This window comes from Acanthochromis polyacanthus, chromosome 4 (genome assembly GCF_021347895.1).
Source record: "Acanthochromis polyacanthus isolate Apoly-LR-REF ecotype Palm Island chromosome 4, KAUST_Apoly_ChrSc, whole genome shotgun sequence".
Lineage (NCBI taxonomy): Eukaryota > Metazoa > Chordata > Actinopteri > Pomacentridae > Acanthochromis > Acanthochromis polyacanthus.
In genome coordinates this window covers 5,926,905-5,946,036 of record NC_067116.1, presented here as the reverse complement: position 1 = coordinate 5,946,036, position 19,132 = coordinate 5,926,905, and the positions used below count along the sequence as shown (strand labels likewise).

Sequence of the window (19,132 nt, the reverse complement as noted above, 5' to 3'; positions counted from 1 at the left end):
AAACTCCAATATTTAAACATTTTAGGTTAATTTATATTATCTACCTTCACTTTTTAAACTTTAAAGCCATGTGGCACAACAGCTGTCTTTCAAATTTGAACTGACATCCTAAATAACAATTATATTAAATGTTTTTGGCCTTTCAAATACATCCAGTGACCGATATAACCAGCCCTCGATCCATTATCTGCCAGTTTCTGGATCTGCTAACCCTCAACTTTTTGCTGAAGCAGCAACCGCATCGTTCCAAAAAGCTTCTCGCAAAAAGCGTTTTGCCTTCCCTCGCTGTAAATCTCGTGGTCGAGAAGGACCTAGAGGTTCTCAGTGAGATTTAATACAGGTGAGGAAGGAGGCCAGGTCATTATTTAGTCATCTCTGAGGCCTCTGCTGGTCAGCCAAGCAGTGAAGTGCCTGGATGCACGTCATGGTAGACCGCGCTGCATAAAGATCATGGCTTCTTGAATTCTGCAGATTTATTCCTGCAGGAGTTTTGGAGGCCGATATTCAGTCCATCCATTTCATGTGCCAAAAAAAACTGCTGAAAACATGCAGAAAGACTGAAGTATGGAAGTGAATTGTGGTGTTCAGGATGTTTCAGAGTGTCAGTTGAATCTAATTTTTTGGTTCATTTTACATGATTAACGAAGCTCCCAAATAAAGGTGCACACCTCAACATTCAGCTGTAATCTGATGTTATCTGAAAATGTTAGGAAATGGTTTCCAGTTGGAAAAGACGCATAAAAACAATAAAAATAAGGTCAGAAAACTCACTTGCATAATATTTCTGCACACAAGGCAGAAATATTATGAACATGTGAGTTTACATGTGCAATATAAGAGCCAAAGTCAAAGCCTTTATATTTGAAAATGTGTGCTAGCAAATATGAATATATGTTTTACAACTAATTAAAAGTGAAAGGTGAACCTGCATCAGCACGAGTTTCTCATTGGATCATAATACAGGCTGTCCCTAAAGTCTGGACACACAGGAAATCTCATTAACTATAATGTTTTTGTCCCCACAGATTAAATATGGCTTTGTGGAAAGAAGAAAGAGTTGAACTGGTACTTCTCAGTGGACGTGAATGATGGACAAAGACAGCAGATGGATTTCAAACACGTCATCTAAGGAGGATTCCACTTGGGTTTTCCACAGTGGTAAAGGTGGTTAAAAAGTTTAAAGAAATGGGCAGTGTCATGTACAAACTCTGTTCTGATTGACCAAATGTATCAGTCGAAGCTAAAGGATTGGTTTCGGCTACAATTCATGCTAGCCCTAGAAAATCACTTCCCAAACCCCAACCCTACTAACCCTAACCTTACTAACCCTAACCTCACTAACTCTACTAACCATAACCTTACCCTACTAACCATAACTTTACTAACACTACTAACCATAACCTTACTAACCCTACTAACCATAACCTTACTAACCCTACGAACCATAACCTTACTAACCCTACGAACCATAACCTTACCCTACTAACCATAACCTTACTAACCCTACGAACCATAACCTTACTAACCCTACGAACCATAACCTTACCCTACTAACCATAACTTTACTAACCCTACTAACCATAACTTTGCTAACCCTACTAACCATAACTTTACTAACCCTACTAACCATGACCTTACTAACCCTACTAACCATAACCTTACTAACCATAACCTTACCCTACTAACCATAACTTTACTAACCCTACTAACCATAACTTTACTAACCCTACTAACCATAACCTTACCCTACTAACCATAACTTTACTAACGCTACTAACCATAACCTTACTAACCCTACTAACCATAACCTTACCCGACTAACCATAACTTTACTAACCCTACTAACCATAACCTTACTAACCCTACTAACTATAACTTTACTAATCCTACTAACCATAACCTTACCCGACTAACCATAACCTTACCCGACTAACCATAACTTTACTAACCCTACTAACCATAACCTTACTAACCCTACTAACTATAACTTTACTAACCCTACTAACCCTAACCTTACAAACACTACTAACCATAACCTTACTAACCCTACTAACCCTAACCCGATAAACCAAAGAAAGTGGATCCACAGCTTATCCCAGATGGGATTTGAACCAAGGCTGCAGTGGGAAGATAGCCAGGCCTATCAAGTGAGTTACACCGCAGTACAACAACAAACCCAACCCATTGAATATCACATCCAGCAAAGAAAACACAAAATCCATAGCCTGATCCAGGACCTGTCACCAGTGGGACTAAAACTGGACGCTCTGGCTTGGAAGCACCCAACCTAACCAACACCAGAGCATGATAGGGCAGCAGTTTGGCCCAACCACTTTCCAGTTCAGTAGACCAGTGCTACTTAATTTAACCCACTAACCCTAACCCAACCCTAAACCCTAACCCTACTAATCCTAACTGAAACCCAATCTTTCCATATGTCCACTCTTCACGTCCACTGAGAAGTAACAGTTCAAGTCTGTGGAGGCAAGAACAGTATAGTTCATGACATTTCCTTTGTGTCCACACTTTAGGGACACCCTACATGAAGGCTCCTGATGTAAGCCCTGTCTGCACTTCATCTATTATAGTCAATGAGGACACAAATGCAAATAAAAATGCTAAAAATGTGTAGATATGGAGGCATCAAACTTCACATTTACACATCTGAGAAACAATTAGGCTAAAAAACAGAGAAAAGAGGGCAGAAGGAAGAGACTAAGATCTAATGAGGAGAAACCAAGCAAGCACAAAACAAAGTAAACAGCAAAGATTACAGAAAACAAGGTCCCTGTCAAACCTCCACACTCTGGCTTCCTAGTAAAGACTTTCACGCAGCACGCCGCTCTACCTGAACGCTCAGCCAAGTTCTTCTCCTTGGTCTCCCCAAGGTCGTAGGAAACTTTCTTCTCCCCTCTCTTCTCTCCGCCTCTTCCTCCTCCAGCTTTCCTCTTCTCCTCCTCCTCCTCATCTGAAGAGGTGCAGGAGTTATCGGCGCTGCTGCCGCTGCTGAAGTCGGCCAGGTAGTCCGGCCTCTGGCGTCTGGGCGTCTGACTGCACTCCGGCATGGCGGTCAGCGGCTGGAAAGGACACACATAGAGTAGAGTGGGGTGAGATGGTGAGTTAGATGAGCCACCTCTGGTTTCTAGAAAACCGTGGAAGAAACCAGTCATGTGAGCAAAGATTACTGAAGAGGAATCCATCAAACAGGGTGGGCCAAAAGACACTACTGTTTAAAAGTTTGGGGTCATTCAGACAATTCCATGTTTTCCATAAAACTCCCACTTTTATCCATGTGCTAACATAACTGCACAAGGGTTTTCTGATCATCAATGAGCCTTTCAACACCATTAGCTAACACAATGTAGCATTAGAACACAGGAGTGATGGTTGCTGGAAATGTTCCTCTGTACCCCTATGGAGATATTCCATTAAAAATCAGACGTTTCCAGATAGAATAGTCATTTACCACATTAACTATGTCTACACTGGATTTATCATTAATTTAACCCATTAAACTTCAGTGTACCGCCGGCGGTACACCTACTAATTTGCATAGGAATTTAAAGAATGTCCGACGGCTGCAAACGCGATTATACAAACACTATACGCCGATGGAAAGCTTAGATTCTCATGAATCCGCCGGTATAAACCACTTTCAGATGTGATTACCACAGCGGGTGAGAAAAACACATTTGTCCGACAAAAACGAATATTCATCCATCCGTTCTCTATACACGGCTTCAACGCACACAGCGCGACTCACATTTCCGGGTTCATTATTACACACAGAAAAAAAGATTCCACAAAAAACAGCCATAATCCAACCTTTTACATCCAGATGACACAAGCCAGTAAACTATTTTGTCCAAAACATGTCCTGAAGTCGGTATAAAATCCACGAATCGGTCGTTTTCAAGGAAATGCACCTCGCGATGCGCGTCCAATATTCCCCGTATTTTTCGTCATTTTTTAAATTTAAAATAGAATATTAGCGATTTTTTGTACTGAAAATGGCTGGAATTGACTGCAGTTTAAAGGGTTAATGTTATCTTAATTGAAAAAAAAATGCTTTTCTTTCAAAAATAAGGACATTTTTAAGTGACCCCAAAATTTTAAATGGTACCACAGGCTTACACTTAATAGGTAGGATTTCAGTAACTCAACCACTGAACCAGTGTTTAAAAATTTACTATTCCGCCAAGGAATTACGTGATAATCGGTGTACATTTGTCTGTCTGTCTGTCTGTCTGTCTGTCTGTTTGTAACATCACTCAAAATCAGAAAAACGGATTTGAATGACATTTTCAGAGAAGGTCAGACATGACTCAAGGACTAAAGGATTAGATTTTAGAAGTGGTGTGCCTTACAGTCTGGATCCACGGATTTGTTAAAGATTTCTGCACCACAGTGAATGCATTGTCCTGACACTGAAGCATGGAGGTGGGAGTGTGATGAGAAAACTTTAAAAAGGGCATTCTGGGTAAACTTTCAAGGCTCATATCCGCATGTGTGATAGGTGGCTGGTCAGAACTAGTTAAACACAAAGAAAGGTCTTATTTTGACCTAAATTTGATACCAGGATCATCTAATAGACATGATTCATTCTATGTCACAACAATCTCCTAATACATGTTTTATTTTTGGACATTACTGTAATAGGTGTCTCATTTTAACCCGCTCTCGCCTACATACTCATACATAGCAACAGAAATGTATTCACACAGAACACAGATTTATTATAAATACACAGCTTCATGAATAAGCATCAGGTAGAAACAGGCTAAACACACACAGAATAAAGCAACAAGACAGCCTCAGTTACACAAACATCTCTGAGCTTTTATCCTCAGGAGATAAAACACTGACTTCTTCTGCCTCCTAACCCTAAACCATCCAAACTGACCTCATTTTGGAAAAGATGTCCTCCTTCTAAAGGTCTGCACCCCCAACAGGGACTCACAAGGACACAGGACAAGAATACACAAACCTAAATATGAAGTCGCTGTCAACGTCTCCTCACCTGAAGCCCATTACCGTCCATCACCTGGTGGCGATACGTGCAGCCCGCTTGTGTGTGTTTGCAGGTTTATTTAGTACAAATATACAATTACACAGCTTTCAGGCTGCCACTATAAATAGGAACATGACTGGCTTCATACCTTGAGCTAATTCAATCTGAGTAGATGTGACAAATCCATTTAGACTCCATCAGATCTCCCAGCTGACTCCCTCACAATCAGCTGGTTTTAAATGTACAATACCTTTGGTATATTTAATGAATCCATGTAAAACTTCACCTTCATGCTATAATTATCAGACTATCAGGAGCTACAAGTGCAGAGGGGTTGGATGCAGACATTATTTTCCATCATTTCTGAGCCTCATAACTTCATCAGTACAGCAGATGAACACATTAAAATTTTCAGTTTTGAGTTGTTAAAACTCACCAACCAAATCAGTTTTATGTCGATTTTTCCTGAGCTTAATAACCGCGCACAAATCACATAATTAAGATGAGTCACTTCACATCAAATCTACCAAATCTGAACACATTTCCCCCTGATCTCTTCAGAATCAGTTGATTCTTTATCTAGCATTTTTACAGAAACCACGCCAACATTAGAGTCATAGAAACAACCACTGGTACCCTGGAAGTGTTTCTGTTTTCTGATAATTCATAAGAGAAATCTTTTTTTTTAAAGTGAATTCTGGGTACATTTTAAGGCTGGTTTTGTGTCTATTTGTGGTTGTTTAGAGTCTCTTCTGACCAGTAGAACCACAGTGAATGCATAGTCCTGACAGTGAAACATGGAGGTGGGAATGTGAAGAGAAAAATTCAAAAGTTCAAGTGCATTCTGGGTAAATATTAAAGGGTTGTTCTGTGCTTTGTTGCAATTGTTTTGTGTCTGTTCTTGACCAGTAGTACCACAGTGAATGCATGGTCCTGACAGTGAAATACAGAGGTGAGAGTGTGATGGAAAAACTTTAAAAAGTGCATTCTGGGTAAACTTCAAAGGACAGTTTTGTGTTTCTTTGTGGTGGTTTAGTGTCTATTTGTGGTCATTTTGTGTCTCTCCTGACCAGAACTACCACAGTGAATGCATAATCCTGACAGTGAAGCACGGAGGTGGTAATGTGATGAAATATGGCTGCAGAAAACCTGAAAAGTGCATTCTGGGTAAACTTTTAAGGCTCATATCAGCATGTGTAATAGGTGGTTGGTCAGAGCAAGCTCTAGAAAATAAAAGATCTTATTTTCACCTAAATTTGACGCCAGGATCGATTTCTAGACATTCATTCTGTGTGAAAACAATCTTCAAATACAGTTGTGCAGTTTTGCTCTTGAAACTATGACGTATCCAATGACACTGATGGTCAAAGATGGTTATTGAACAGAGGGTGTTGAACAAAAAACAGATTTTATCTTTAGACTGTCACACCTGAAGTGGAAGTAAAACTGATTTGGTTGCGGTTTTCAACAGAACTCAAATGTGTTTTTCACCATTTTAAATGAAATCTGTCTCCTGTCCTTATGAAGCTGTAAGGCTCAGAAATGATGGAAAAATAACACAAATTAAAAAGCATAAACTTGCGGCTCACGTCTATGTACTTCAAAGGGCTGTAACACTGAAAATATTCACAGGTATGAAGGTAAAACTTTGTATGGTTTAATTAAATACATTAAAAATTCTGCAGATAAAGAAAATCTGCTGATTCTGAGGAGGTCAGGGGGGAACTTCTTTCAAACACAGTCGATTTTATATGCACTGACCCCGGTGCAAGGCTGCTTTATTCTGAAATAACAAGTGTTTTACATCCGTTTGTGCTAATTAAAAAGAAAATTATTGCTGTTGAATAGACTTCTTTGACAGCAAGGTGAAAATACTTAACACATAAGTTCAACTGCAATGTCTGAATTCATAAACATTTTTTTTTTCTTTTCTCGCAGTTCATTAGTGTCTCGCTCACATCCTGGACGGGGACACACTGATAGCATTAATAAAGCATTAATACATCTGTTATTCAACAGTCGGCTCGGGCTGCTGTCAGACCTCCTAAACTAATGGGCAGGAAGTGATCACAGGACTTACACAGTCACCAACGGGCAGTCGGGTGGGTGAACGATGGAGGAGGATAGCGACGCAGAGAGATTAAACACATGAGGGGAGAATAAAAGGGAAAGATGGGAACGTCAGATTGATGAGATGAGAAAATAAAGAGGAGGACAAGGTGAGTCCGAGAGGAGGAACTGAATAGACGGAAATGAATGCAGTGAGGAAAAAGGACCTCGGACACGAGAGAGAGAAAAGGATGCAAGAACAGACCGTGAATAAACAGCAGAGAGTACGACGAAAAGACGAGAGAAAAAACAGAAAAAACAAAACAAGAAAACGCCATCAGAAACAGGCTGTTAGCTGTTAGCATAGCATTAAAAAGACCGTGAATTAACAGCACAGAGGGTGAGGAGGAGGAATCAATCAATATGACATTTTTGGGGCTGATACTGATCATTGGAAATCAAAAAGACTTCAATTTCAATCTAATTACATTCAAATAGCTCCAATTAACAACATACGAGCAAAGAAGAATTTGTGCAAGAACTTGGCAACAGTGGGAAGGAACAAAAAACCTCATTTACACACACAAAATACAAGAAACCGCCAACAGAACCAGGCTGTTAGCTGTTAGCATAGCATAGAACAGTCTGTGACTAAACAGCAGAGAGGTAGACGAAAACATAAGAGAGAAGTTTGGATATGGGTGAGGACAAAAGATCAATCAACCAACATTAGCTTTTCAGAGCAGATATGGTTATTGAAAAATGATATTTTGGAAGCTATATGAATATAATTAGATTGAAAATGGGAAAAATGCTAAATATCAGCCCTGATAATCGGCCAGGCTGATAGAATAAGTTTCTAAGAGTGACTTTGGTGATATTAAGCTAACAAAGAATACACTATATAGTATGAAGTGACTGATTTTGGACACAGTTGTTTTAAGGTAAGTTAGCCGCTAGCTGTTAGCATAGCCATCACCAAAGAGTGGCTAATGTCCTGGTTTGTGTCTCTGCTAGCAATTTATCGATAATCTGTCAACAAAAATTTATAATAACTATGGAAACGATCTAAATACTGGCCCTGATTATCAGCCAGACTGATAATCAGTGAAGAGGAGAAGTTTATGACTGATTTGGTGACATTAAGCTAACAGAGAACATACCATATAGGGTGTAGAGTGCCTGTATATCAGAGTGGCGACAACTGGGGATTTGATGCCATTTTGTTTCCATTCACTCAATATGGGACACTCAGCGCGAGGTGCACATTCACGAAAACTAGCTATTTGTGGATTACTTACTGATTTCAAGACATGTTTTGGACAAAATAATTTACTGGCTTGTTTTGTTTGGATGTCCAAGGTTGGATTATGGCCATTTTTTGTGGAATATTTTCATCTGTGACTAGTTTTGAGCCTTCAAAAGTGAGTTGTGCTGTTTACGTTATTTGCTGTTTGTTGGACAAATGTGTTTATATTACCCTCTGTGGTAATCACACCTGAAAGTGGTTTATACCAGCGGATTCATGAGAATCTAAGCTTTCCATGGCTGTATAATGTTTCTATCATCGAGTTTGCAGCTTCGGTCAATTTAGCAAAATACATTTGCAAATACGGGCCGCTGAAGTTTAACGGGGTGACCCGTTAAACTTCAGCGGCTTGTATTTCATGCATCTCCATGCATGAAAATGGTCAAAGTCAAAATAACCACAACTGCCTAAAATCACATCAAACTTTTCTATCTGTCATTCACCCATACATCATAACATGAAAGTACATACATGGGACTAACCTGGCACAAAAACCATGATGAAGTCAATGTCCATCCCACTCTCTGGACTTTATTTTCCCCCAGTTTCCTTCTTTCACTATTACTGGTAAATCTAAACATATGGAATCCCTTCTCCGATCGATTTGTGCACCCAAAGGCACAACAGCCCATCATTTTTCAGGTATTTAGGAAGCGAAAAAGACCTAGAATTACTCTCTGCGGTGTAAACAACGTTAACAGGAAAACCCGGCGTTCATGAATAGGAAACAAAATGGCGTCCATCGATCACGTGACCAAAATTTTTTGGACCTGTCATGTCGCCACTCTGATATACAGGCACTCTAATAGGGTGCAGTGACTAATTTTGGACATAGCCTTGTTTTCTAGACTCTGTTTCCAGGTAATTTAGCCGCTAGCTGTTAGCATCGCCATCGCCAAAGAGAAAGTAGCTAATTAGCTTGTTTGTGTCTCTGCTAGCATTTAATTTATTGATAATTTATCAACAAAACCTATGCTAATAATTGGAAAAATGCTAAATATCAGCCCTGATAATTGATTAAACTGGTTATCAGTGAAGAGAAGAAGTTTATGAGTGATTTGGTGATATTAAGCCAACAAAGAACACACTATATCATGTGTACTGATTTATTTTGGACATAGTCTTTGTTTTCTAGATTCAATTTCAAGGTAACCAAGTTTTAGCCACTAGCCATTAGTATAGACCCTTTATTTGTTTACAAACATTGTGATGTTTTTTGTGGGCGGGGCTTATGCTGGAGGCAAAAGCGGAGCGAGAAGTCAAGCGGGACTGGGAGTATATAGTTTGCGCTGGGAGTTTGCGCTGCAAACTCGAGCATTTTTAACCTGTTAAACTTTAGTGTACGGCGGTACACTTACTAATTTGCATAGGAATTTAAAGAATGTCTGAAGGCTGCAAACGCGATTATACAAACACTATACACCGATGGAAAGCTGAGATTCTCATGAATCCGCCGGTATAAACCACTTTCAGATGTGATTACCACAGCGGGTAATATAAACACATTTGTCCGACAAACAACGAATATCCATCCATCCTTTCTCTGTACACGGCTTCAACGTACACAGCGCGACTCACATTTCCGGGTTCATTATTACACACAGATGAAAATATTCCACAACGGCCATAATCTAACCTTGGTCATCCAGACGACACAAGCCAGTAAACTATTTTGTCCAAAACATGTCTTGAAGTCGGTATATAATCCACGAATCGGTCGTTTTCAAGGAAATGCACCTCCCGATGCGCGTCCAATATTCTCTGCATTTCTCGTCATATTTAACGGGTTATTGTTTTTGATTGTATTTTTTTCTGTGTCTTGTTGTGTCCTTGTTCTTATGGTGTGTGTATTTGGACCCAGTGTCTGGAATAAAGCTGAATTGAATTGAATATTTTTTATTTACAAATAGAATATTTGCGATTTTTTGTACTGAAAATGGCTGGAATTGACTGCAGCTGATCGTCTGTGTCCAGCCTTTTCGCCTCAGTGCATTTAACCACAACTGTTTTCGTTCCCTCTGAGCACGAGTGTTCGGTGGAATCCTATAAAACTTTAATTTGCGTTCGCCAATGTCATTCCTCCTATTCTGGCATCCAAAAACACAGCAGGACGACATTTTAGAAAAGTTGATAGAGCCTAGTCCCTCAGTCTTTCGCCTTTCTGTCCGGCCGCGGACTTCCTCTTTTGCCTCCAGCTAAAGCTGTGACGTCATTCGTGACGTGGGTCATTAAAGGGTCTATAGCCTTCACCAAAGAGAAAGTAGCTAATGTCTAGCTTGTGTTTCTTGTTTATTTTTTGCAGGCAGTGTCTCTGGTAGCATTTAATTTATTGTTAATCTGTTAATAAAAATGAATAATAATACAGGGAAAAATTGGTCAGGCTCATGATCAGTGAAAAGAAGAAGATTATAAGAGAGACTTTGGTGATATTAAGCTAACACAGAACACACTATATAGTATGTAGTGACTGATTTTGGGCATAGTCATTGTTTTCTAGACTCTGTTTCAAGATAAGTTAGTCGCTAGCCAGCTTCGGACAAAGTCATTTTTTTCTAGACTAAGTTACAGGGCAAGTTGCCACTAGCTGTTAGCATAGCCATTGGCAAAGAGAAAGTAGCTAATGTCCTGGTTTGTGTCTCTGCTAGCAAAGATTGCAGTATATAGCGTGTCGTGACTGACTTTGGACACAGTTGTTTCAAGGTAAGTTAACTGCTAGCTGTTAACTTAGCCTTAGCCAAAGAGAAAAACACCAATGTCCTGGTTTGTAGCTAGTGCTTCTTGTTTGTAAGTAGTGTCTCTGTTAGCACTTAATTTATTGATAATGTGCAAATAGGAAAAGCATATTTTACATTTATGCTTACAGGCTGTCCTCGACTTACATCAGAAAAGTCAATTTTTGTCACAAGTCAGAACTCACACTCTCCTATGTGTTCAGTGTATAGCACAATCCAATGTCTTGTGCAACCAGCAAATGAAAATAAAGCCTCTTTTAGTGCCTTGTGATGACGTATTTGTCCGCTCCACTCATCAGCTTGTGCCATGTAACCAGTTCCAACATAAAGACGAAACGCCGTAAGTCAAGGACCTCGTAAACTGAGGACCTCCTGTAACCTGCTTCTACATATGTTTATAATTTTGCTTGTTTTTTTATATTGTGTACTATTTACAAGCAGTTTCCCCTCAGGGATCAACAAAGTATTTATGATTCTGATACCAATAATTGGGAAAATGTCAGACGCTGGCTCTGATAGTTGTTCAGGCTGATAATCAGTGAAGAAGTTTGTAAGAGTGATTCAGTGATATCAAGCTAAACACAGAGCAGAGGAAGGATGGCAAGAAGACGAGGAGTGAATGCGATCAGCTGTAAATCAGAATTAGAATGTTGCAGCTACAAAGACAGGTGACGGTGGAAGAGAAAGACAACCTGAGGACACTCTGCTAGCTCTCTTTCTCCATTTCACTCCCAGCCCGTCTTTGTTCTCTGCCTTTTGTCCTCTCCACCTGAACATTTCCTCAGCAAACGGCAAAAACCTTCCTCCGCTCAGAAATCCTGTTTCTAATCCCTTCGCCTCACTCCTCTCGTCTAGCTTTCAAACACTCGTCGGTTCGGTTTCGGCAGATGGCTTGTGAGCGCTACACCCCAAGGAGAGAATCTATCCGTCACAGCGCTTTCTTCCCTCCGCCGCCGATGTCTCTCTCTCTCCACACACTCACTCGGCAACATCCAAACTGACGGGGCCCAGATTAATTTGGACAACAGTGATTGTGTCTGAACAAGTCCTCATTCCGGCTGAGGCCTCGCTAATGCGGCGCTCTGCTGCCCTGTCGAGTCGCTAACACACTCTTTGAGCGTTACAGCCAATTTAGCCGTGGAGCGAGTGAGCGACGGATGTAGATGTGAAGGGGGAAAGGGATGGAAAGGTGAAGGGAGGAGACTGAAGCAAGGTGATGGAGGGAGTAATGTGCTGTCGTGGGAAACCGAGGGGGCGTAGAGGTGCATGTGACAGAGGGAGAGAGGGAGGAAAAAGACAGAAAGAAAGATAGCGAGGAGAGAGCCGGAGCTGACAGCCGTCCCCTGGGGGAGTCGGGTCTTTTCCTTGGGCCTCTTTCTGATTCTTTTCTTTCTCTTGCCAGCCCCTCCTCTTTATTTTTCTGAACCACGTCCTGTGTGCTTTCTGTGGACGTTAGCTCCAGGCGTCTGACTACCTGCCTCCCTCCTTCTTTCTCTCTCTGACACTCTCTTCTTTGCACTTTTTCCTCCGGGTCCCAGGAGGCCCGTGGCCCCTGTTCTCTCCACTCCCTCTCAGTTTCGTTGCCTCCCTCCTCTCACCCTTCCCTCCCCTCATCCCTCCCCTCTCGCTCACCTTAGGGCCTCGTTGCCGGGAGGATTTGCCCATCAGCTTCTCATCGTCCAGCTCACACTGCTCCAGAAGGTCCAAAATGTCCTCCTCCTGCACACAAAACACCACTTAGATGAGAATATGCACATGGAGAATTAAGTTAAATCTTCCTGATACACCGATAAGATCGATTAAAATACTTTGATACTTCGTAAACTAATATTCAAATATTTAAAACATCCACATTTTGGCAGTTTTACTGAAATCTAAGCAGTTCAAATGCAGTAAATGGCCTCAGATGGTCACAAAAAGCTGAAGATGAGGGAGACTTCAGCGTAAAAACATGTTTTTTGGATGTTTTCATTTCACTTCTGGAGTTAACACTCAGTAATGTGCAACAACACACCACTTACTAGACTGTATATTATGATATTTTATTGTCTTTGGAAAAGTACATTCTACACCAACCCGGTCTCACGGGGATTCGTGAAACTGTCACGTAAGTTTTAGTTTCGGTTTCGTGCGCACCAACACGATTTCGTCATGTTTTTCGTGCCGCTCACCACGAAATGTTTTTCGCTGTGGTAATCACATCTGAAAGTGGTTTATACCGGCGGATTCATGACGATCTAAGCTGTCCATCGGCGTATACTGCTTGTGTGATCGCGTTTGCGGCCGCCGGACATTCTTGAAATTCCTATGCAAATTGGTAAGTGTACCACCGGCTTATGGTTAGGTTATGGTTAGGGTTATGGTTAGGGTTATGTTTAGGGACGATGTCATGCAAAATATAGCGTTGGATTCGCCACGGTTTTACATTAAAAATATAATATACACATTCTTTTGAAATACGTTCTGAGTGGCACGAAAAGTCCGCCGTTTAAAATACATTGGTGCGCATTTCGTGGTGAGCGGCACGAAAAACATGACGAAATCGTGTTGGTGCGCACGAAGCCGAAACTAAAACTTACGTGACAGTTTCACGAATCCTCGTGAGATCGGGCTGTCTACACTTATGTTTTTCTACTGTTTCAGCTGATGTAGAATAGCATATACTGTATTGTTAGAACATATTTTTTATACTTCTAGTTCATATTTTTCTACTTGTGTTTATATTTTTAGGGATATTTTAAACATATTTTAGGACTTTTTTCTACTTTTGTTTAGATTTTTAGGACATATTTATGCTTATATATTTAGGACACATTTTTCTACATATGTTTATATTTTTAGCACATTTTAAAAAACATTTTTGATATATTTTTCTACTGAGGTTTATATTTTTAGGATATATGTTTTTCTATTTTTAGGACATATCTTTCTATTTCATTTATATTTTTAGCACATATTTTTAATACTTTTAAGACATATTTTTCTAAATTATGTTTATATTTTTAGGACATATTTATGCTTACATTTTCAGCATGTATTTTTCTAATTATATTTATATTTGTAACACATATTGATTTTAAATTTTTGGGACATATTTTTCTACTAATGTTTATTTTTTTAGGAATCTTTAAATATATTTTTAGGACATATTTTTCTACTTATGTTTATATTTTTAGCACATACTTTTAATGTTTTTGAGATATGTTTTTCTACATTATGTTTTTATTTTTAGGACATTTTAAAATATTTTTAGTTCACATTTTCTGACTTATGTTTATATTTTTATGACATATTTATGCTTATATTTTTAGGACATATATTTCTATTTATTTTTGTATTTTTGGGACATATTTTTGTTTATATTTTTGCACATTTTTTATTTTTGGGATATATTTTTCTACTTATGTCTCTACTTTTAGGTCATATTTTGCATTCATGTTTATCTATATATTTTCTACTCTCTGTATTTCTGATTTTCAATGAGAGCAGCTGTAACAGAAGCAATTTCCCCTCTGGGATCAGTAAAGTATTTCTGACATTTCCTGAAAGAGTAAAACAAACACTTCATTATAAATGTAATACTGTACACAATATGAAGAATAACGGATTCTCAAAGGAGAAACACAAATCTAACACTGAAATAGTGAAATAGTCGTCCCAGTAACAGAAATGCAACACGAACAAACAGATAATTTAACATATAAGTAAATAAATGACAGCCTAAGAGCTCAGCAGTGATTTTAGAAGTAGATGTTGAACAACACCGAGCTTTTCTGCAGCGGTGGAAGGAAATTAAACCTTGAAAGTTGATGCAAAAACTTAAGAAGGCCTCTGTCTGCACAGAGTTAGAACAGTGTGTTTTACTGCATCTACTGGGCCAGGATCTGGACGGATCTGTCCTCCAGTAAGATGAGAAAACCCAAAAACCTCACAGGCTGCATCAGAACCACCTCAGAAGAGAAGCAGACAATGGCTGAACCAGACTCCAGACCTAAACCTGCCAGCCTGGTTTGGGATGCAGTGGACAGCAGATAAAACAAATCAACATGTTCAACATATTTGAGGGAAATTCTGCGACTGTGCTGAGCAGAACCGTCTGATTTTCTGTCTGTGTGTTTGGCAGGTACATCTGCAAACGCTGGCTGCTCTGAAGACGACTGTAAAAATGAAGGTGTTTAGAAAAATGTGGCCGGCGGTGTTTGTGTCGCAGCTGTGAATCACCAGAGGTGGGAGGAAATAATAAAATAAACTCTGGTGATTAAAAAAAGAGGGAGTTTGTTTGCAATGTTTATATTTGGAGTTCATGTTTCTCTACTTAGGTTTATATTTTTCAGTCTTATTTTTCTACTTCTGTTTATATTTTTCATTTTTTTACTTATATTTATATGTTTAGGACATATTTCTGTTTAAATTTTTAGGACATATTTTTACATTTATTTAATTTTTTTATATTTTTAAGATATACTTTTTATATCTTTAAGACACATTTTTCTATTTATGTTTTTGTTTTTATGACATATTTTTATACTCATGCTTATATTTTTAGGCAATTTTTAAAATATTTTTAGGACATATTTTCTACTTATGTTTGTATTTTTAAGATCTATTTTTTATATTTTAAGACATATTTTTCTATTTTTGTTTATATTTTTAGATCATATTTCTCTACTTATGTTTTTATTTTTAAGGCATTTTTCAACTTATATTTACATATTTAGAGAATATTTATGTTTATATTTTAGGACATATTTTCTATATTTTTAGGACATATTTTTCTACTCATCTTTTTATTTTAAGTCATTTTTTTCTGCTTTTTCTGCATTTTGTATATTTGGGACATGTTTACATTTTTAAGACTTTTTTTAACACTTATGTTTATAATTTTAAGGGTATATTTGAAAAATATTTTTAGGACATATTTATCTACTAGTGTTTATATTTTTAGGACATATTTTCCGACTTATATTTATATTTTTAGGTCATATTTTTCTACTTCTGTTTATATCTTTAGGACTTATTTGGTTGAACCAGACCGTAACCTGCCAGCCTGGTTTGAGATGAAGTGGACAGAAGATAAAACAAACCAACATGTTTAACATATTTGAGGGAAATTCTGTGACTGTGCTGAGCAGAACCGTCTGATTTTCTGTCTGTGTGTTTGGCAGGTACATCTGCAAACACTGGCTGCTCTGATGAGTCAAAACGTGTTAAAAAGCAGAATCCTCCTATTGTTTTTCTGCTCTGTGTTAACTTCCAGAGTGGACTGCGACATAAATCTAAATAAAAACTGTAAAATAAATGGAGGTATTTTAAAAAGTTTGGCCGTCAGTGTTTCTCTGGTGGCTTTGAAGTCTCCTGAGGAAATAAGAAAGTTGGGTGATTAAAAGGAGGGAGGGATGAATGAGCTGGACTTCACAGGCGTACAGTATGCAGCTTATCTGGGTGAGGAAAGGGGACCTGGCTGAGCTTTCATGCCGGCTGGCAGCGCTCAGAGAGGCTGAATTTTGGACGAGGCGGCGCCAACGCGCTCCAGCCTCGGCCGCTTGGCCCCGGCTGAAATGCAAGCGGAGGTGATTAATGTCGCTTCATGGCTGCAACATAACAAAGCTCCCACTTGCTGCTCAAACGCAGATGAAAAGTGATTGTTTTCTCTCAGATTAAGCATCAAGCTGCTTCCTGGGGTCCATGGAAAGGTCAGCCTGCCCCTGGCTCACCGTGTTTCTCAGGGTTTAGTCACATATTTCCCCTTCTAGAAGATTTCCTGCTTCTGTGTTTAAGTATGCATGAACTGGATTGAATAGTTTGGGTGAAATTTTAGCTTTTTCTCTATTTTAGATCGGAGAGGATGAAACTAAACAGATTTAGCAGCAGATTACACAGAATTTTTGTCCTCCTTTTTACAATTTATTCCATGACAGACACACGTTGGTCAATAAATAATGACAGAGTGCCGTCATGTAACCCAGTCTGTGCAAAAATTACGTTTCTATAAAACAATTAAACTGCATCTCAGTTACAGTTTGAGGGAAACATTTTCTGCCTAATTTATTTTATTTAGTTTTCTTGCTTTGTTTTTACATTTTTATTATTATTGCATTTTTTGTATATTTTATTTTTATTATTATAATATTATTATTAATTTTTATTCTTACATAATTTATTTTATTATTTTCATTACATTTTTATATTGTTTATTTTTATTGTTATTACATTTTTAGCATATTTCATTGTGTTGTTATTGTCTTTATTATATTCAATATTGTTTTATTATATTTTGTTGCATTGTTATATTATTATTATCATAATATTTTATGATATTATTTACTGAATTCTTTATTATTTATATTTAGTATTATTACATTTTTTGCATATTTTAGTGTACTGTTATTATTATTATATTATTTCTTTTATTATTATATTATTATTTATTTTACATTATTTATTTCAATTCCTGTAATTTTATTACTATTATTATTATTATTATTAATTTTTGCTATTATTAAACATTTTATTATATTTAGTTGTATTATATTTTTACTATCATTGTTATTACTATTTTTATTACTATGCATTTTTATACTATAATTATTACTGTTTAACACTTGTTTGTAACATATCTATCTATCGATCAATCAATCAATCGGTTTTGACTACAAATAAAAATCGTTGAACTATCTCTGAGTCTAAATTAGAGACCTTAAAATCCATAAATCAATACAAATAAAAAAGCTAATTTTCAAAATATATATAGAAAAAAACATAAAGGTTAAGATTAGATGCTAAAAAGCTCACAATAAAAATGACTTTCCTCCCAAAATAAAGTGCACAGAGTGAATTTACCAAAGAAAAAAGGAAAACACTGAACCACTTTCAAATGCAAATCACACCGGCAATAAACACATGAAGCTGAGCGTGTTTCAGGTTTTTACAACTGCAGAAGCATTTATGTTTGTGAATATTTGGGATGCAGATGTACAGCCATGAAAATTATCCATTCAGGCCTCATATGAAGATAAATAAAACACATCACAAGCAGAGCAAAAAGTTAAGTGTATATATATATATATATATATATATATATAGTGATATTAGTATTTCAAATGAACTAAATTAAAGAAACTGCAGCACCATCCATTCAGTAAGATGGCTGCTGCAACGTATTATCCACTAAACAGGCCGTGGAAGTGCTCCTGAGGAGCTAACAGCTAAAATTTGAATGTTTTCTACATTATGTTAATGATAATGGAAAGGAAAATACTACTTGGCCATGCTTTGAAGAATTTATTTACAAATTACAGGCATTTTTATGCGGTAAAAGTCTGCCAACTCAACAACCTTTCACGAGGCGAAAGCTTCCCCACCCACGGAGGTTTAGAAAAAAGAATCACTGGAGGCCCATTAGCTTGTTAAACTGCAGCAAAGCGGATTACATGGATGTCTTGACGTGTTTTATCGAGTAAACTAAACTCGACACATGCACAGAAATTACACATGAAGGGAAAGCTGTTAAATACGAGTGTTTGTAAAACAGTGTCTGCATCAAATGAAGTCAATTTGGACTAAAGAGTCTGATTTTATAACTCAGATTATGTTTTCTAGATGATCACTTTAAAAACTAGAGAAGCAGTCAGAGAGCTCAGTCCTCCTCCAAGACTGCTCAGTCGTTTCATTTCCAATGGCTCGATGCCAACACAACAAACGTCTCCTATCACCTAAAGAAGGTCCACGAAAAACTTGTGCTATTGTGGTATATCGTGATATATATCGTTATCGTGAAATAAAACAGTCCATATCGTGATATATGATTTTTTCCATACTGCCCAGCCCTATGTGCCGCTATCTGGCAATGATACAGAAATCTTCAACAAATCCAGACTATAAGCTGCATCACCGCCAAAATCTAATCACTTGGTCCTTGTGTCATTTCTGACCTTCAAGGAAAATTTCATCCAAATCTGTTGATCCATTTTTCAGTAATGTAGCTAACAGACAGATCATCACCTCCTGTGCATCATTATTATTATTATTATT

General features: G+C 37.9%; 1 protein-coding gene across 5 annotated transcripts in view; it reads right to left on the bottom strand.

The window, feature by feature from the left end:
- ttll7 (tubulin tyrosine ligase-like family, member 7) overlaps positions 1–19,132 on the bottom strand; it is a 163,387-nt gene that overhangs the window by 43,510 nt on the left and 100,745 nt on the right. For all 5 annotated transcript variants that reach the window (XM_051947402.1, XM_051947401.1, XM_051947406.1 and 2 more), the window contains exons 14-15: positions 12,734–12,820; positions 2,849–3,077 (exon numbers count right to left, since the gene is read on the bottom strand). In XM_051947402.1, coding sequence (XP_051803362.1) covers positions 2,849–3,077; positions 12,734–12,820 — 316 coding nt within the window. The remainder of the gene's footprint in view (positions 1–2,848; positions 3,078–12,733; positions 12,821–19,132) is intronic.